The sequence below is a fragment of the Colletotrichum siamense genome (assembly GCF_013390195.1).
Source record: "Colletotrichum siamense strain Cg363 chromosome Unknown KSG_Cg363_contig07, whole genome shotgun sequence".
Lineage (NCBI taxonomy): Eukaryota > Fungi > Ascomycota > Sordariomycetes > Glomerellales > Glomerellaceae > Colletotrichum > Colletotrichum siamense.
Window position 1 is genome coordinate 942,949 of NW_023501020.1, and position 19,989 is coordinate 962,937.

General features: G+C 54.0%; 5 protein-coding genes across 5 annotated transcripts; 3 read left to right on the plus strand and 2 right to left on the minus strand.

The window, feature by feature from the left end:
* Positions 1 to 216: 216 nt before the first annotated feature.
* On the minus strand, positions 217 to 1,917 carry eqxH-0 (Cytochrome P450 monooxygenase eqxH; the record flags this gene model as incomplete). The annotated part of the gene is made up of 6 exons (XM_036642431.1): positions 217 to 220; positions 259 to 559; positions 611 to 1,201; positions 1,260 to 1,328; positions 1,401 to 1,500; positions 1,549 to 1,917. 6 exons carry the CDS (start codon positions 1,915 to 1,917, stop codon positions 217 to 219), a joined length of 1,434 nt encoding a protein of 477 aa, XP_036491491.1.
* Positions 1,918 to 3,057: 1,140 nt separating this feature from the next.
* CGCS363_v010583 (Ophiobolin F synthase) lies at positions 3,058 to 5,773 on the plus strand (the record flags this gene model as incomplete). The annotated part of the gene is made up of 8 exons (XM_036642432.1): positions 3,058 to 3,372; positions 3,444 to 3,715; positions 3,779 to 4,577; positions 4,638 to 4,792; positions 4,852 to 5,015; positions 5,073 to 5,174; positions 5,232 to 5,292; positions 5,365 to 5,773. The coding sequence occupies 8 exons, from the start codon at positions 3,058 to 3,060 to the stop codon at positions 5,771 to 5,773; spliced, it is 2,277 nt and encodes a 758-aa protein (XP_036491347.1).
* A 607-nt stretch (positions 5,774 to 6,380) lies between these two features.
* APE3-0 (Aminopeptidase Y) lies at positions 6,381 to 8,055 on the minus strand (the record flags this gene model as incomplete). Its single annotated transcript, XM_036642433.1, has 3 exons — positions 6,381 to 6,506; positions 6,560 to 7,701; positions 7,758 to 8,055. The coding sequence occupies 3 exons, from the start codon at positions 8,053 to 8,055 to the stop codon at positions 6,381 to 6,383; spliced, it is 1,566 nt and encodes a 521-aa protein (XP_036491352.1).
* An 803-nt stretch (positions 8,056 to 8,858) lies between these two features.
* On the plus strand, positions 8,859 to 10,492 carry ZRT2-0 (Zinc-regulated transporter 2; the record flags this gene model as incomplete). The annotated part of the gene is made up of 3 exons (XM_036642434.1): positions 8,859 to 8,895; positions 9,003 to 9,203; positions 9,345 to 10,492. 3 exons carry the CDS (start codon positions 8,859 to 8,861, stop codon positions 10,490 to 10,492), a joined length of 1,386 nt encoding a protein of 461 aa, XP_036491353.1.
* Positions 10,493 to 17,736: 7,244 nt separating this feature from the next.
* ptaR3-0 (Pestheic acid cluster transcriptional regulator 3) lies at positions 17,737 to 19,857 on the plus strand (the record flags this gene model as incomplete). The annotated part of the gene is made up of 1 exon (XM_036642435.1): positions 17,737 to 19,857. The coding sequence occupies one exon, from the start codon at positions 17,737 to 17,739 to the stop codon at positions 19,855 to 19,857; it is 2,121 nt and encodes a 706-aa protein (XP_036491350.1).
* Between the last annotated feature and the right edge of the window lie 132 nt (positions 19,858 to 19,989).

Sequence of the window (19,989 nt, forward strand, 5' to 3'; positions counted from 1 at the left end):
TGTGACTTGATATTCTTAGACTTTTGCCCTCATTGGCTGCCCATGCACGATTAATAGCGAATTTGTTGTATGTATGAGATAGGTCAAGTCCATAATTATTGAGCGTAGATAATACCTAACTAATAAGGTACAATGAGTTCCCCAATGTCCATCTCCTCCTTCCTCCTGCGGATCTGAATCTTTGTCCACGGACTTGCTGCATTCAGCACTCCAAGATTAACTACATGCGGACCTTCAACGGGGAACCTCCACTCGTACTTCAGAAGGAAGTGGCACAGGATAATCTTGACCTCATTCGCGGCGAAGAACCTTCCAGGGCAGGCATGAGAGCCGTGACCAAAGCCGAGCTGGTTGGGGCTGGTGGAAACCAAGTATGATTGCTGCTTCAGCTCCGGGTTTTGCCGCATGCGGTGAAATCGGAGACCGTCAAACTTCTCACCGTCCTCGTAGAAGGAGTTGTCCCACATGTGAGTAGGACCCACTCCAAGAAGCGTGCCTTGAGGAATGAGCATCCCGTTGGCGAGGCGGAAATCTTCCACAGCAATACGATTGAGGAAGCCTGAAACAAATGTTAGTTTTCTCATTCAAGAAATAGGGGACAAGTACAGACAGTTGGCAACTGGATTGATCCGCTGCACTTCCTTCAGAACACTGTCCATCAAATCCAGCTGGGCCAGTCCGGCATTGCTAAGACCATGAACACTCAATACAGAGACAATCTCCTGACGGAGCAGGTCAATAAGCTCTTCGTGTTCCGACAGAGCAAGCAGTGTCTTCTCAAGCAGATCCGCCGTAGTATGTATAGCTACCATCGCCAGACTGATCTGGGCTGTCGCCATGTCAATCTTCCTGCTGAGCGTAGCCAATGCCTGATCGAAAGCATACTCCGGCTCGAGGCCGCTCTCTTTTGCCCGCTCAACCTCGCGCGCGCGCTGATCCATGATGGGCTTGAGGACGCGGCGGCATCGGACAAGATCATATCTCAACAGCCAGCAAGGGGGGAGAATCCACTGCACGAAGCGTTTGCTCCACGTGGGGAAGAAGCGCAACGTGATACTAGCGATGAGGAAGTGCTTTGTGTACTTGGCCATGGCCCCGAGCCACTCTTCGCTGCGGCAAAAGGTCTTGCCTCCAAAGACTCTTGAAGATGTTTTAGCTACGAGGCTGACGATGGGTGCGCCAAGCTTGAAGTCCTTCCATTCTGCTGACGTTAGTTTCAACAATGCACTTTGGGCCAACGGAACAAGTTTGAAACTCACCATAGCTGTCTGAATACACCTCCGAAAGGGAGTCTGAGACTTCTTCCGAGATGGCTGGGATCATTTTACCTGAATTTCAACTATAAGCCGACAAAGCTCAAAAGAATTCATTCTCTTCTCGAAGTCAAATGCTTCACATACCCAGATTCTTGGTCGTCAAATGGTCCTTGACCAACTTTAACATGTCTTGGTCAAGAACATCACCGATCGGCTCAAACCCCTTCAAAGAGCCATTTTGGACCTTGATGCAAGTTAATATGAGTTCAGACTTTCCAGGCTGACAACATACCTCTTGGATGGCCTTAAGACTACTCATCACAGGGTTGACGCGGATCTCGCTAATCATTGAAGACGGCACAATCAACGCCTTCCCCAACTCCATGTTCAGCCAGTACGGCGTGTCATGGTACTTCTCCGCATACGAGGCAAAGTGCTTTCTGGGCGCCTTGATGAAGGCGGCGAGTCGAAACAAAGTGACGAACTCGAAAGGTCGTATGGGATTCGCGATAGGGAAACCACCCTTGCCGGCCGCCTTCTCTCCCATCGCCATGTAAGCGATGAGCATCAGAGAGGCAGCAACCAAGTACGGCAATAAGCCGTCATTGCGGAGTGCTTCGGCGTCGAAGCCCGCGACATACAGCCGCTTGAGGATCGACATTGAGTTGGACTTTCGGAGGAACTGACAAGAAGAGTGAGTGTTGCGGTTGGAAACGACCTCTGGCGACGGCAGCCGGGGATGGGGATGTTGGCGGATATCCTACGAAACACGACAACTGCATCTGTTTGCCAAGAGCAGAGAAAGACGGGAGAAAAGCTGATCTCCGCGCTAGTCATACACCCTTGAGAGAATCAACCACCAGCAGGGGGCTCTCTCACAGCTTTGACATCTCGAAGCCGTTCTTTTTTCGATCACAAACTTTAAAAGGCAAAGAGGAAAGGATTCCCGTGCCCCTGTTTCCATTCAGAGATGCAGCCTCGCGCACTCCGGCATTTTCCCCATAACGAGACATATTGGCGTTTGAACGGTGCTAGCATCGCGGCAGCCATCCCGAGCGCGCGCGGCAGAGTGAAGTGGGCATCGCAAGAGTCGTTGTTTACACGCCGAGTCATGTCCGCCGTCGCTATCGAGAGCAAAATCCTCTCGGCCTGGGCGCGGGCTCGGCACGGGCACGGTGCGGACACGGCGCGGGGCGGCGTTTGCTAGGGCTAGACAGTTCGTGACAGTGTGCGTGTTACGTGCCGGGGTTGTCTGGTATGTTGTTTTCGCAACGTCCGAAGGGGAGTGGGGGAAGCCGTACCCCTCGGATTGCGACTCCGACTCGCGAGGCAACACCCTTGCTTGGTTTAATATACATCTCAGGTCCAATCCGGTGAGGCCTTTGATAATCGTGGGCGCGCCCGCAAGAACCCAGGCCGTTGTGATGCACACCCTTGGGATGCGACTTACGTGACCCCGCCATGGTCCGGGGATGCTGACTCGAAAGGGTTTCTATCTGATCGTCACCTAGAATACCCTCAGATAGCAAGAAATGGCATTCATCGCCGTGAAGCTCATGCCGTCTCCAGTGGTGGTAACTCTTATACGTATAGAAAAACACACCACAAAGACGCGAGCACCAGTCCTCCCCAGCATTAGCGGCGCGCGTCATCGTACCACACTTACACGGCAATTAACCTTACCTGGACTTTTCAACATCGGACTTTGTTTGACTTACACGGCGATTTGACCTACATTTGGATATTCCACAAACCGCCGCACATCGCCGTCTTGCGCTCAACGCACACCCACAAACACACTATGCCTACCTTCGCACAACCAGTTCCCGACGACATCGTCGCCTCGTCGGGGCTGCGGTCAAAATTCCGGCCTCATGTGCACGGCAACTACCAGATCTGCGTAGAGCCGTCAAAGGGGATGGAGACTTTCTACAACGACGCCATGTCAACGCAGCTCGAGTCCAAGACTCTGGCAGATATCCCAGGGCTCGGGCTGGTCCACCCAATGGCGCTGGCCATGGCGAACTGTCTTCCGGAGCGGTTGCCGGCCATCACACGATTTGCGGATTTCACTATTCTGAATGATGATTATTATGACATTGCAAAGAGAGACGAGGTGAGATATACACTGAGCCCAGAGCAGGAGTTGTCTTGGATACTGTGGACTAACGCGGGGTTTATTAACAGATTGAGAAAGTCAACAGTGATATCCAAAATGCGCTGCAAGACGCCTCAGCACCTGGCAGCAAGACCCAGAGCTCGGCCGGCTCTGATAAAGACTTCAAGCCAAAACAGATGCAGGCTGCTCTTGTACTTGAGCTCATCATGCTGGATCAGCAACTTGCTATGGACATCATGTCGTCCTACAGCCAGGGCCTTGATGTCGCCACCTTTGCTCCGGACAACCTCAGAACTTTGGACGAGTACTTGCCCGTGCGGAAGGTCAACTCAGGTCTTGAGTAAGCAATTCTGCCTCCACCGGCACTGTCATTGGGAAAATTTAACTGACTTACATCTTTCAGCGTCACCGCTGAAATGGTCTGCTTCGGCATGGGCCTCCGTATCTCCCCCTCCGACAAAGCCAAGCTCCGCCCGGTAGTCGACCTCGCCAACTTCGCCATCACCGTCGTCAACGACCTCTACAGCTGGCCCAAAGAAATCAAATGCCACCTCGAGACCCCAGGCTCCGAACTCCCCTTCAACGCCGTGGCCGTCCTCATGCGCCACGGCGGCTACTCCGAGCCCGAGGCCTTCCGCATCCTGTACGCCAAGCAGGCCGAGCTGGAGGCCGAGCACCTCCGCCAGCTCGACGCGCTGCGCGCGCAGGAGGGCGGCCGACTACCCGAGAACCAGGAGCTCTACGTCGAGAACGCGCAGCGCGCGGTCTGCGGCTCGGAGCTGTGGAGCGTGTATACCAGGCGGTACCCGTCCAAGGCGGACCTGCGGCAGCCGGAGGTTGAGTTTGTGGACGGGGCGTTCAGGTATGTGGCTGACGGCGAGGGCGCCGGTGAGGAGAAGGTTGTGTCTGAGAGTGTGGAGTCGTTGCCGACTACTGAGGTCGAGGACGAGTTCTCCTCGTCGGATGCGTCTCCCGGCTCGGTTGACCAGGCTATTTCGACCCCGCCGTCGACGACGTTCTGCAGCTGTGAAGATGAGGAGGAGCATATTACCAATGTGAAGGAAGTATGCGAAGACGAGGCAGACGGTGTCCGGGACATGTCGGATATCTCCCAGAAGTCCAAGAAGAAGATCGACACCCTGCTTCCGGAAGGACCTGGACTCACCACCTACGCGTCCCGACTTGAGGCTGCTCCCGACCACGTAAGTTGATCCATCTGAAAAGCGGAAGACCAACTAGCTAACTCATCTTTCACCAAACAGGCCGTCATCGCCCCAATCAAGTACCTCGCCACACTCCCCTCCAAAGGCGTCCGCGACACCTTCATCGACGCGCTCAACTGGTGGCTCGAGGTGCCCGAAGACTCGCTGCGCACCATCAAGACCATCATCAGCATGCTCCACGACTCATCTCTAATGTATGGAAACAAACCCTCCCATTCAAAAACAGAAAAACGCTGACATTGTAATCGTCCAGTTTGGACGACATCGAGGACGACTCTACGCTGAGGAGAGGCAGCCCCGCGGCGCACATGATCTTCGGAACAGCGCAGTGCATCAACGCGGCGAACCACATCTTCGTCATGGTGCTCGCCGAGCTGCAGAAGCTGCGCAGCCCATTGAAGACGGCTATCCTCATCGGTACGTCCAGCCCCGTCGGAGTGTTGTAAAGCATCAACAACTAATATGAAGCAATAGAGGAGTTGGAAAGTCTTTTCGTCGGACAGGCAGATGACCTGCACTGGAAATACCACGTCGACTGCCCCTCGACGGAGGACTACATGGAGATGATCGACAATAGTAAGTCGCCCTCCGCCACCACAAAACACACCCAGGTATCCTAACCAAACACCCCAGAAACCGGCGGCCTCTTCCGTCTCTGCGTCAGACTCCTCCAAGCAGAATCAACAAGAACCGAGTAAGCCCCAGCACCACTCAGTTAGCCCCATACCCTCCCTCAACACGCGCTAACCAACCCGTTCCAAACCAGCGTCCTCGACCTCGACCCACGCCCCTTCGTCCGGCAACTAAGCCTCTTCTTCCAAATCCGCGACGACTACCAGAACCTCGTCTCCGACGCCTACGCCAAGCAGAAGGGCTTCGCCGAGGACCTCGACGAGGGCAAGATCTCGCTGCCCATCATCCTCACCCTGCAGCGCGCGCGCACGCGCCCCGAGATCATGGGCGTGCTCAAGCACAAGCAGCCCGGCCCGATGGCGATGGAGATGAAGCAGTACATCGTGAGGGAGATGGAGAAGTGCGGCGCGCTCGAGTCCACAAGGGAGTTGTTGCAGGGGATGCAGGAGGACTTGATTGCGGAGCTGAGGAGGTTGGAGGGCGACTTTGGGGCGAAGAACGCGACGTTGGAGTTGGTGTTAAGGAGGCTGTGGATCTCTTGAAACACGAGTTGTCAAGATCAGTCGTCGTGAAAAGGTTTCGCAAGGTTGGAAAAGAAAAATGGGTTATGGGGCGTTTGTTTGGTATTGAATTGGAGTAACGGTTGAACATGATTCTTACATGAATGGCTTCATTCTGCTGGTTGAGTGGAGTGGTGATGATCACTACTGCAATAATCAGGTGAAAGCTTTTCGGTTTGACGCAGATTCATTTGGTGTTGAAAGTGGCTACTGAACACGACATCAAGTCAATGTCTTTCATGAAATGCAGTTAATTACGCTTTGCTCTATGGTACATAAACATCGCTATCTCGGTCAAGAGACTCCACATGAACTTGGAGAGGTTCCTATCATGTTGCAGAGGCTATCGTAATAATCCAATGAGTCCGTGTTTGGCATCCGTCCCTCCGATGAAATCATCCTCGCCAAAGCATGCCCAAATTGGACGTCCGTGGACGTTCGATGGGCCAGCCTGAGACCAACCGCGCAGCCCGAGGTACGAAACATACGCAAATGCCACGATGAAATCCTTCCATCCAAACTCGAGAGGTCCATGCCAAATGAGCATTGGGATGCGCATGGTGATGTACCAGAACGGGCTATCCAGTGACTACTGGAAGAGCTTGCTGCCGTGGTACTTGACTTCCTTAGGATAGGCGGAGGCGACGACGGCATCCGTACGCTCGGGAAAGCCCTTGAACGAAACGGCGTACGAGGCGACAGAGTGCGCAACCAGCTGATGAGAAGTTAGTCTCAGAACAAAGCCATTACCAGTCAGGGGCATCTTACCTTGGTGTTGATTTCCCAAGCAGTCAAGTTCACGTTGCCGACATCATCGCAAAGCTGGTGGTAGCAAGGATCGTACCAGTCGCCAGCCTTGCCGCCGAATTGCTTGGCCTCCTCCTTCGTCTTGATGCCTTCGGCCCCTGTTGCAATACCTCCACCGGGAATGCCATTGCGAATAAACGCATCGTAGTCGCTTCGGCCATCAAAAGGAATGAAGGTGTAGGGAAGGTTGTGTGCCTTGTACCAGTCAACGTACAAGTCGCGGAGCTCCTCGGAGCCGGTGGGGTTGACGGCGTTGGTGGCGTTGTAGACCTGGTAGGCGTAGTTGGGGCTGGCGAGCATGTCGTAGTCCATGAAGAGGCGAATCTTCTGGTTCTCCTCGGGGCTGAGGACAGAGACGTAGTAGTCGGAGCCGAGAAGGCCCTCCTCCTCAGCGGCCCACCAGGCAAAGCGAACGCAGTTGTTGACGCTGAACTTTGTGAGTTGAGTGGCAATCTCCAGCAGAGTCAGACTGCCAGAGCCGTCGTCGTTGATGCCGGGGCCCTCGGTAACACTGTCGCTGTGGCCGCCGAGCATGACGCAGTTGTCAGGGTCGCCCTCAGTGGTCTGGGCCAGGATGTTGGTGGTCTGAATGGTGTTGACGACAGCGTCAATGTAGGCGATGGCGTCAACCTTGTCGCCCTTCTTGAGCTTGTCGATGATGGGCTGCGCATCATCAAGACCCAAGCCGAAGGTGGCGACGTGGTTGGGGGAAGGAGTACCAAGCGTTCCGTGGACGGTCTCGCTCTCATAGTTGTAGACGATGGCAGCAACCGCACCAGCCTTGCCGGCGTTCTCGCTCTTGGTGCCAAAGGGGCACGTGCCACGGAGAACGAAGGCAATGTTGCCGTCGACCTCAGCAGGGTAGTCGGACTCATCGCAGCCTTCGTTCTTGACGAGAACCAGGTCGCCGTGGACAGGTTCCTTGTTCTTGGTCGGCGGCGTCAGGGCCATGGGCGACGCGGACTTGGGGGTCGTGTCACCGATGACAAGACGGGACTCGAAGACATTGCCCGAGACGGCGGGGAAGGTCTGGTTCCAGACCTTGTAGTAGTCGCCTAGCTTCTGGAGGTTGAAGTTGATGTAGTCCAACGTTCCGAGGTGACCTGTGTATCGTGAGCAAGAGAAGAGTGGAACGTGGGACGGCGGGGGCATGGCGTACCATCGCTGCCAATGACGCGCGTGGGGTGGTTGTACTCCTCCTCTCCCAGCTTTGCGATTTCGTACAGCTCCTTTGCGCGCGCGAGGAGGTTATCGGAGGAGATGGTGTCCTGCAGAGCCTCGGTCTCGACCAAAGGTCTCTTGGATGAAGATGTCGACGGCGATGTCGAAGCAACAGGCGTGTCGTCGGCAATCAGCGGCGCTTGCTGGGCAAGTACCTGTTGGTCCTGCATATGCAGGGCGGCAGCGCCACCAAGCAGGGCCAAACCGGCCAATTGAAGTCGTCGTGCGCCCGCCATTGTGTAGCACTCTGTTCACGGACAAAACCTTGAGATGCAGAGATGATGTTGAGACGAGATTGGGAGCTGTGACGGAGGGATGTGTCACAGACGTCAACACAGAAGCGAGAGAGACGGGTCAGAGACAGGCAGGTGGTCACACGGACACCATCCCGGAGCTGGGGCGAGCTGGGCTGGAGCTGTTGCGATAGACGACCGATATCGCGATATCGATATCGATTAGTCATCCAGCCGAGGCGCAGCGGCTGGTCCCTGCGTGTTTCATCATCGGACAGCTCTTATCTTATCGCAGCTCGCCTGCTGGTTGCTGACATAAGGTTTCCTCCTGATAAGACATGGTCCCCTCGCTTCCCGACGCGATTACGTACGGGTTGCGTCGCTGGCGCAGGGAAGGCGCTCCAAGTGCAGATTGCGGCTGCCCCTGTGCTCCCCGGTCGTTCCCAATTTCCAGGGGCCAAGCCGCCCCCGAATTCTAAAATGCGCAGGTTTTCATAGGGGGAATCAGGACACAGTGGACCGGAGGCTGCTGACAATGGAACTGCTGGCCGCTGCTGCCGTTCCCCTCGGGTCCCGCATCCCTCGTCCACCACCTTTTTGGGGGCCGCATCCACATCCTGAACCAGCACCAAACCCGGCGGGACACCTTGGACTTGGGACGAAGACGAGGCACGATCCGTCTTCCGTCTCCCTTTTTTGTTTGTACTCTGTTCATTTGGAGTACCCGCCCTCCTACCGTCTGCATCCCCGTCGTGCAGAGTTAGCCATGAGATTGAGCTGGACATCACCATCGACGACCGTCCAGAATGGGTGATACAGGAGCTACCGGAGCTTGGGCGAGAGGTGCGTTTTTTTGCTCGTGGCCGTCGGACAGCTGGACTGCTTCCACGTGTTGAACTCGAGCTCCGGGACACCCGCGTCGTGCTAACTTGCTTTTTCCCGATTGACAGACGCCGCCTCGTGGGCCTCAATACCGACCGAATTCTTGCTCGCGGAGCTTTCGAAACGGCATGGCGGTGCGATGACGAGTGCCGAAGTCGTTGCCGGCGCCAATGCGACGAAGCCGCAATGCGGCTCTTCCAAGAAGGAGTCCTACGATACGCCGCTACATATCGGTGCCCTGATATTGATCCTGGCATTGAGCACCATATGTGAGTAGCTCTTGCCAGTGGCAGTCATGAATTGCGACTTTGGGGGCCTACAAACGAGGGCTCGTGTCTTGGGATTCTCGATCAACGTGGCCCTCAAGGTTGCCAAGATCTAGGGAGCACCAGCTGACCTCGTTGCACCAGCATGCGGCATTCCTCTCCTCCCCCGGCGAACATCGAAAGGCCGACCTCAGAGCAGAATCATCTTCTACTGCCAGCACTTCGGAACCGGCGTCCTGCTCGCGACATCCTTCGTACATCTTCTTCCAACAGCATTCACCTCCCTGACCGACCCATGCCTTCCCGACATCTTCAACAAAGGCTACCCGCAGACGGCCGGTCTGGTAGCCATGATTGCCGCCTTGTCTGTCGTGGCCCTCGAGTCGTACTTGGCCACCCGTGGAGCTGGCCATTCCCATTCACATTCGCACGAGTACGAGTACTGGGACGAGGAGGACAACGAAGGCGCATCGGGTGGAGGTAGGCCCGCGGCTAGCAGTTTAGCCACACGTAGAGGCGGCTCGCATCGTCCGTCTGACATCAATCTCGATAATATGGAGTCGACACAGGGGCTGATGGCCGGCGCCTCGCCTCTCCCGAGCTCCACGCCGACAAAGGCAAAAGCGAATTCCCGGCTCGCAAACGAACGCGACAGCTTCGACGACGACGCATCCGACATCGACCTCGACATCGACGAACTCGATCCCGCGACTGCCGAGGGGCCCAGGCGTAGAAGCTCGGACGACCGTCCCAAGATCACGGTCACCCCAGGCGCACCACAAGTCGTCACCGAAGAGGAGCAAAGCCGGCTGCTCCGACAATGTCTGCTCCTCGAAGGCGGCATTCTCTTCCACAGTGTCTTCATTGGCATGGCCATCTCCGTCGCTACAGGCCCAACGTTCATCGTTTTCCTCATCGCAATCAGCTTCCACCAGACATTCGAGGGTCTTGCCCTCGGTAGCCGTATCGCCGCGATCCAGCTCCCTCGGTCCTCAATGCGACCCTGGCTCATGGTTCTTGCCTTTGGAGGCACAACCCCGCTTGGACAACTCATTGGATTGATTGTTCATAACTTGTACGACCCAATGAGCCAGACGGGCTTGCTCATGGTGGGCTTCATGAATGCCATCTCGGCCGGTTTGCTTTTATTCGCCGGGCTAGTGCAGCTCTTGGCAGAGGACTTTCTTTCAGAAAAGAGTTACAAGATACTCCATGGCAGGAAGAGGCTGAATGCGTACTTGGCCGTCATCGGCGGTGCTTCGCTCATGGCTATCGTGGGCGCTTTTGCATAATGCGTCTATACCGAGAGAAGACAGATAGGTAGACTATACAGTTTAATCAAAGCGTTGCTTCGATTGCGTTTTTGGGCTAGTCTAGCCTTGTGAACCGTTCCGATGAACTTTGCCATCGATTTGCATGATTGAGTTTACATCCCCGGCTGTGCTCTTTTCCTGTCATGACCTTATCTGGCGAGACCCGACGAAGCTATCATCGGAGTAGTCTGTGATCAAGTTTCAGTTGTGACAGTGATGAGGTGCGACCATCAATGCATATATAAAAGGCCTTTCTATTCTCCTCCTTTCAGCTCTCATACGCAAATGGATTTGGCGGACCTACATTCCTCGAGGTTCAGCTTGCTGAAATTTCCTAAATGCAAGTGTCAAGTGATGGAAATATGTGTGCTGGGGGCGGCGTTCAATTCCTTGGTTTTACTAGTCTGTCTGCTGTCTCTCTCTACCGGTCTGGTCTTATTCGTAATGAACATAAGCAAGCCATCTAAGAAATGGCCAGACATCATTGCAACTCGTTTGTGAGTGATTCGTGTGCTGGCTTCATATGAATACGGACTTGCTGAGAAGCAGGTTTGCAGGGAGCTGTCTCGAACTCAATCCTTGTGTGAGTCGAATTTGGCTTGTTGTATGGAATCTTGCTTTGGCCTGTATTGGTATCTACAGCCATCGGGTTGCTCATGGATGGATGTTCATGACTTTCACCTCCGCCACATAATCCACTGCGCCGGGTGTGTACAGTATTAAAGGAGCACGGCGACGGCGTATCATCTTGTTTCCATGAGGACCAATCTGTACGAACTGCATTACCTGGTGTCAAACCTTTTGCCTACCATAAGATGACCTTCGATCGACTGCAGAGATTATTCCATTTCCTCTCGCAAGCCCTGCTGACCCCTTTGCGTCCCATGGCAGTGCGTAGCAGTCTCTTATACGGGAATGATACTCCGATGCCAATGACATATAGCGGTGAACCGACAACCTAAGAATTCAATTAGAGGCCGGCTCCTGGTGATCCATATTGTGTGAAGCGTTAGTCGTCTCCTGAGCTACGTTAGACCTGAAAAGGCTGGGTCCAGCCCTCGCATCCTTCCCACCAAATTGATGTCCCTGGTAATCTGTTACTTCAATGAAGGCCTTATGTGTGTATAGTTATGTGTGTACAGATGACCCTGAAGCACTAAGCACCACGACCGCGAGCTGATGTGCGCATTATAAAGCAGAACACCGGATTTGACATTTGATTTACAAAAGTAGATGATGATGAGGGTTTCGTCGTCTAGTCCGTCACACATTACGGCTTCGTTCGGCAGGTAAGTCTAAAGGTGCTTTAGCAGTCTGCTTTCACTGTTAACTGCACTACACTCCCCTCCGGATCAGCCTTCCATTACAAATCTCTATAGTGTATCGGTTCTTTTCGTCTATTTGATAAATCCAATACACTCTAGAACTGTCTACAAAGACTTTGCAGGCAAGCCCGAGCAATCGCTGGACCTTGTGGGAGCCATATTGGCACCTTCACGTTGCTGCAAAGAAAGGCTGAATTGAATACATTGGGGAAGCAGAACTTCCACAAAACCATTCAAAATGATTTGAATCCTTTCAAAGGGTCTTAGTGATTGAAGCAATTCTCGCCAAGCACTGTTTCGGCATCAATCTTCAGAAAACAATAAATAGCACATGCGTTTTGACTTATTGGAAGCCTGACAAGCACCTAATCACTTCTTGAGCGCGTTGTTTTCTGCTGTTGACTCTGCCATGAACTCGGGAACACAGCTGTATTGCCTTGAAAAAGTGTGATAAACCTCGTAATTCATTACCAGCCATCGTCCGTCAACATGTCTCCCTGCCTACTTCAAACGTATCCTCAGACAATCCAAGACAGAGTAATATGCATGCCCCTCATATCTAACCTTGATACTTACACACTACCCTGCAGTCATTCTAATCTATGCGGAGAACTGGAGTGAGCCTATTCTAATCGCAATCAAGAAGCATCATTGCCCATTAAGACGGCCGTCCAAAAGCTACTTAGGCATGCCATGTTTTATATGCCACTGACGATCGGCATCGTGCTCTTGGGGCCATTTATGAGTTAGACAATAGGCTACAAGGTATAAATTCTGATGCCAATGCAGTACGCACTTACGGAGATTGTGGCTCAAAACGGTCAAAGGGGATTCGAACGCTTTTACTGGGAAAGTGTACGAGAAGGTTCCATGAGATAACTGCAAGATCACGTTCACCATGCCGTTCTTCACTCTCTGATTTTCTTGCTTGTTTTGCAGACAGAATAATCAAGCGACGACAATAGGTTTGGACGACAGTTTCTGTTTCGGAGTTCGTTTACTGCAGTGGCAAATCTCGTGGCCATCTTGACCATGCGACTCACGCGACTCTACATTCACTCAGATGGAAAATGCACCTCTAATACCCAGCTTGTAGGATTGTATGATTGTTGGGAAGCGCAGAACACAAAAAGTTTCCGCCTCTTTCTTCCCTTCCCAAAGACCAACAATCATTGAACGCAACAGCTCTCCAGTGATGTGATTCTGGCGAGCAATCGACGACCCAATTCTTCCAGCCCGATGACAACTTGAATAAGGGGCTGCGGATAGGCATGTTTCGAGACAGGACAATTAGTTCCCTATTGGGTAAGATAACACAAGTTACGACCTCAACTGAGAACTTCATTCGACACTACTAACCCAGTTGTCGACGGGACCGTTACTGACTATTATACCCTGATCAGCATAGAATGTCGCTCTGCCATCTGTCATGACTTTGCATTCATTCACAACTCATACTCGGCGAATGATGGCCTTGTAAAACTGACGAACCAAAGTTGGGCCGACTTTTCCGTTATGGCTGCCAGTGTTCACCGATCTCTATTACGTAGGCGCCAGACAAGTCGATTCTTCCATAGATTGAGACATTAGCGAAGAGTACGAACATCTCGTTGTGTAGTCATAATTCAGGCCCTCTGGCTTTTGATGCCTCGGTAGCTTCTGTAATCTGTATATGACCAGATACGCAAAAGCAGCCCCTTAATGCATTATAAGGCACTCAACAGTCAAGATTGTGGTGTTTGGAGAGTTTTCTTGAGTACTGTTAGCAATCTGTCTCCTAGTCCCAATTTTTGGAATATTCTTATAGATCTGTCGTTATTAAAACACCAGGAGTTTTCGGGGATCTATTCTAGTTCTCCCTAGCCAAAGACACTACTTCTTGCCAGCGCACTGTTTTTTGGTACCACAGTGAGGATCAACAAACCCGCCACGATATCTCACTTGACTTTCATTTTCTCAAACATCTCAGCCGTCGTTATACATCTATCTTTCGTGGCTACTCTCGATCGGAGAGTACTCATTCCTACATCATACTAGATATCTATTCAAAAAGAATGCGACCATTTTGAGTCCCAGTTTGGGAGACCTGCGACAATAAACAAGAACGAACGAACACGAAAGCTATAATGCCGCTGTGTCAGAATTCAAATTCACTATCAGCACCGATAACCGACCACTTGCATGGCCAAGCTGCAAGTTATATCAAGTGCCAATCAAGCCCAGCCTCCATATCTGTGGCCAACAAACGACCCCTGATCAATCATACAGAACCTACCTATCAAAAGGCGGGGTTCATCCATCATATATGCTGCTGCCTGGGATATTTGACCTACTTAATTCGACGAGGTTTCCGTTCGTTAGTTTTGGGCTACCTTCCTAAGATTGCTCCTTCGCGGTCTTCACATGCTCGTTTTATCTTCCTGGGTCACGCCACTTTGAACATGAGCCTCCCGCTAGATTCTCCCTTTGCTGGCGTGCAGCTACACGATGATGACTCAGTCCGGCTGTTGGAACTGCAGCCTGGTCAGCGAGACAGCCCTATCGTAATCCGACTTCTCGTTTACAACCTGAGAAGCGTTCCGCCATATGAGGCACTCTCGTACGCTTGGGGTGACCCAAACAAGACTGAAGATATCCAAGTCAATTCACCAGCAATTGAGAGGAATCCGAGTACACATTTTCACGTTACAAGGAACTGCGCCACAGCTCTCCGGCGGTTACGCTTGCCTGAAGTGTGCCGGACACTCTGGATAGACGCTGTTTGCATTGATCAGTCCAATATCTCGGAGCGGAATCATCAATTGACTTTGATGACCCGAATCTACCAAAACGCCTCGCGCGTGGTGATATACCTTGGGGAAACGGACGATCACAGCTATAGTGACACCGTTATGGACTGGATACAGGATTTGCATGCTCCAGAAAAGACCGAGGAATGCCCACAGATGCCATCCAAAGAAGTACTGAGATCCTTTTTCGGACGCCGTTGGTTCACTCGTGTGTGGGTTATGCAAGAGATTCTATTTGCGAGGGCGGCAACCGTCATTTGCGGGGCGAAGCAGATAAGCTGGGAAGCGATGCGGCAATTCAAGGACCTTTACAACAACGACCGCGATATGAAACGGCATGTACAGTTGCCCTATACTGTTCGATTCATGACAAATGATCGTCTTTACATGGGTTCATGTCTACCGTCATTTCCTTTGCAACTTCTACAACAGTTGGAAAGGACTCGAGAACTCGATGCCACAGACGTCAGAGACAAGCTGTTCGCCATCTTACCGTTATTAGATTGGGAAATAAAGCAGCCAATGGGAGACTCTCCTTTCATTCCAGACATTTACTGCTTTGAGCAAGATAAGCTTGCATTTAACATTGGTCCAGCTGACTATAGCCATCCGTCAGCTGAGGTTTTTACACAGCTTTCTCGGAAACTGATCGACTCTGTTGGCCTGGATGTTCTCCAAACTGTCATCACTCCTCCCAGAATCCCGCATTTGCCGTCTTGGGTCACAGACTGGAGCGCCCGGGATATGCAGACAAACCTTCAGCCACGATGGAAGATAGCCGAGAGGTGCGATGATATATACACGTCCAGCAACCCTGCAACGCCGTCAAACTGGCTTTTCTCGAATTATGTTTGCTCCGATGGGCGGGAAAGTATTGCATTGCATATTTTCGGGGGGTGGATTGGAAGCGTATTCAAGCTTGGCGACCTGTGCGACGTCATTGAGAATATCTTCCCATTAAAGCAGTGGAAAAGTCTTTGCGACCCAGCTCATTTGAAAGACAATCCTCGTTGCGGAAATTTGTCACCGTTCAATGATATTTTGAAAGGGGATATGGACGCCAAGTGGACATGGAAAATCATTAGCGCATTGGCGGACATTGAACTCATAGAGAATCACCAACAGGGCAATGGTCCAACAATCAACGGAACGGCCGGACTCACGATCCCATGGGGCACGCAACGACTTGGGTATAGAGAGAGGCATCTGACAGACCTTCTTCATGAGGTTACCCCAACGGATGGGCAAGTACATAGGGCCATACACAACACTTGCCATGGTCGAAGATTCTTCGTCACAGACAACGGACTAATTGGGCTAGCACCTGGGTCCACACGAGTCGGAGATCAAGTGATTGGAATTGCGGGATCCACGACTCCTTTTGTAGTCAGAGCTCTAGAAGTTCACTCAAACGTCTTCCAGTTAGTGGGCTTTTCTGTATCTAAGAGATTGTTGGATTCAGTGGGTACGCATCAAAACATGATCCTACGCTGAGCTTGAGGCGAGGACGTCTGGATAGTAGTATCTCACCAAGAAAGCATACGTCAAACGTGGATATTATGTGCTCCTATCATTGTTTCATTCTTCGGGTGGTTACGGTGGTATAGCCGTCGATTAGAAAAGCCATTCATAGGAAGGGTTTCATGGGCCTGTCTTATTTCGGCGGGTAAATTGCTCCGGAAGCAGTGACTGCTTCGACTGAAATCAAAGTCTTCATTGGCCATCGGCCTTTTCTTTACCCCAAGACTTCATGATGCCAAAGCGGGTACGGAATCAAATGATGGCGACGTTAATTGAAGCAAATGATCATCGAAAGAGAGATGTTAGATCATTACGACGGAATGCATTGGCAGCTTCGTGCGCTCATCCTGTTTACTTGACTATCAGGACATCTTCAACCGGCTGCTGCATTAAGCCTTCCAAGCCCGACGCACCTACATAAGGCCTTCAAGTGAGCTGCGACGTCGCCTAGAGCAAGAAACACCCATCTTGATGCTATCTCTCAAATAGGTTCGTTTAAGCACCGCTCCCGTCGGGGGCCCCCTGCAGCAACAGGGCTGAAAGAAGGTGTCAAGTCAGGTACCAAGAGCAGCAGATCTGATAAGGCTGTCGGGATCACCGAATGAGAGAGTGAGAAAAAAGCTTCATGAAACGCCACGCCATTCAGCTGCAGAGCATGAATGAAGTGGGAGCCTACGCGTCGCGTCTCATGAGCGTGGCAGGGATGCGGGGGTCCTCTGGGAGGGCTCTCAGTCATGGGCAGGCTCATGTGTGTTGACAGCTTCACTCTCATCTCATGTAAACAACTCTTCGTGTGAAACCGTTTGACAAGCTGTCACTCGTGGTCATTAAGAAATGCTATGAGCACGGTTTCAATATGAAGGACTGAAAATCATATTTAGATCACCGCGCATCCCTCTCAGGAATCTCAGGATCAAACGACGTGTGGGAAACGGGCGATCATCAATGTTAAACTCAAACCTGCCGATTTGCCGCGTCGCTTATCGAGGCACAGCCGGTATTACCAGTATTACCTCAGTAAAGCAGCAAGAAAAAAGGGGGCAGGAGTCGCTGAATTTCTCAAAAGGATCGCGGCAGGAAAGTGGGGTACGTATCATCTCATGTCATCCCTGGTCGCCCTCCGTCCTTTCACCTTAAATTTTTCAACCACACACCAGCGACACCACCACCCACCACCACCCGCCAAGGCTGAATGGAACATGCCGGCGCCGCTTTTAAGTGGATTACAAATCCGCACGTTGGTTTGCACTTTTGATGCGCCCCTGCTGCTTCTGCTGCTCAATCTCGACTGCACTGCCGCGGAACCTAACTGCGGACCGCAGAGTTGCTGCTGACCTGAACCCCTTCCAGCCGTCAAGCCGCGCCTCCGCTGCCGCCACCGCCGCCGCATGGTCCGAAGACGTTGTTGACGACGACCTGACCAACCATACGCACCTGAATTAGGAGCTTGCAGTGCCCGGAGAGACGCTGGTTCTCATAGTGACGCCTCGTCTCACTCACTCTCGTCTCTCATCGATGACATATCCACACCACCACCTCATCTAACCATCAGAACGACGACGACGAAGACGACGAACCGCTGCCCGTCATGTTCTCCCGCAATAAGGACCCCTCCCACATGTCGTCGCTCACCGGCCTCCGGTCGCGCTTCAAGAACAGCATGTCCTCCTCCGCCAAGATCCGCTCCTCCGAGGGCTGCTGGACATGCCGCCTGCGCCGTAAGAAGTGCGACGAGGCCCGCCCCGTCTGCGAGGGCTGCGCGCAGCTGGAAATCACCTGCCACTACTCGGAGACGAAGCCCGACTGGATGGACGGCGGCGAGCGCCAGAAGGAGATGGCCGACCACCTCAAGAAGCAGGTCAAGGTCCAGGCCAACAACCGCCGCGAGCGCAAGTATCTCCAGTCCCTCGACGTCGACGCGGCGGGGGGTGGTGGTCACCAGCACCGTCATGACGACTCGGACCCCGACCTCATCCCCCCTGTCCCGGCCCTCAGCGCCGACGGGGGCTCATCAAAAGAGACAAACTCGACCTCGCCGTCGACCGTCCACGACACCCCCGGCGACGCCTCCAGCCCGTATCACATGGAAACCGTAAAATCCTCAATCTCCGAGATCGCTCCCGGCGCATCTCCGAACCACGCCCGGCAACACACCCCGGACTGGAACGCATCCACCCACTCCAGCCCGCCCGCCGCCGCCGCCGCACCACACTCACAACCGGCACACTCACCGGCACCGGTCCTCGCCCCGGACCTCAACCCCACAACCCCCTTCCCCGACGACGCCAACCTCGGCTTCATCATGATCTACCTCGACTACGTCTTCCCCTTCCTCTTCCCCTTCTACAAGCCCGCCCTCCTCGAGGGCGGCCGCGGCTGGCTCCTCAACGTCCTCAACCACAACAAGGCCCTCTACCACACCGCCCTCTCCCTCTCCTCCCACTTCTTCGGCGTCGTCCTCAACGGCGCCCAGGTCGAGCACACCCCCTGCCGCGTCCGCTCTGTCGCCTCCCTCCAGCACCAGCTCGACCTCGCCCTCAAGGAGCTCCGCGCCGACATGGCCCTCATCAACGAGGCCGGCGACCCCTCCACCCAGCTCCAGCAGTCCTGCCGCGTCCTCGAGTCCATCGTCCAGCTCCTCGTCTTCGACGTCACCCTCGCATCCAACGACCACTGGCAGATGCACCTCGACGCCGCCACCATCGTCTTCACCCAGATCCTCCCCACCACCGACGCCTGGGACGCCACCATGCAGCAGATGGCCATCCCCCTCCTCCAGGGCGTCAACTTCCCCCCCGGATCCCACAAGCCCTGGTCCTCCGACCAGGCCGCCCTCCGCTTCTTCACGGCTTCCCTCCTCTACTTCGACATCATCTCCGCCACCGCCCTCGAGCGCCCACCCCGCCTCCAGGGCTATCACGCCTACCTCCTCTCCCCGCGCAAGGAGTCCGCCACCTGCCTCGAGCAGGAGCCCCGCCTGCGCCTCGAGGAGTACTTCGGCTGCCAGTCCTGGGTCCTCCAGCTCATCGGCGAGATCGCCGCCCTCGACGCCTGGAAGAAGGAAACCCGCCGCGCCGGCTCCCTCTCCATGACCCACCTCGTCTCCCGCGCCGGCTGCCTCGAGCTCGCCCTCCGCGAAGGCATCGCCTGCATGGACAACGCCTGCCCGCAGCTCCTCGGCTCCTCCGAGCTCGCCTGCGCCACCGGCTCCTGCGCCCTCACCGACGCCAACCGCCCGCCGCCGCACCCCACCCACGCCGACACCACTCGCCTCCCGCCCGACCCGCTGACCCTCTACCAGAGCGAGCAGGTCCGCGACACCCGCTCCGCCGCGCTCATCCACACCAAGATCTGGGCCTACGCCGCGCTGACGTACCTCTCCACCGTCGTCTCCGGCTGGCAGCCCTCCTGCCCCGAGACCGCGACCAGCGTCACCGCCACCATCGAGCTGCTCGACTCGCTGCACTCCCCCGTGTGTCTGCGCACCGTCGTCTGGCCCTTTTGCGTGATCGGCTGCCTCGCGACGCCCGCGCAGGAGCACATGTTCCGCGAGATGGTCGGCAAGATGGGCGCCCTGGAGGTGTTTGGGAGCATCCGCGCCGCGCTGGGGGTGATGGAGAACGTGTGGGCGGGGCGGGATAACATCGACGAGACGTGGGATCTGGCGGCGTGTTTCAAGGTCCTGGGACACCCTGTGCTGCTGACATGAGTTTGCTGTCTTGTCTGATCTGGCGTTGATGTTTAATGTGGTTTTTGAACAAAAGATGTTACGAGGATACCAAATGTACATGTCTTTCACTTCCAGGCGTTTTGGATTTCAGCATCGGTGCCGTAACGGCAG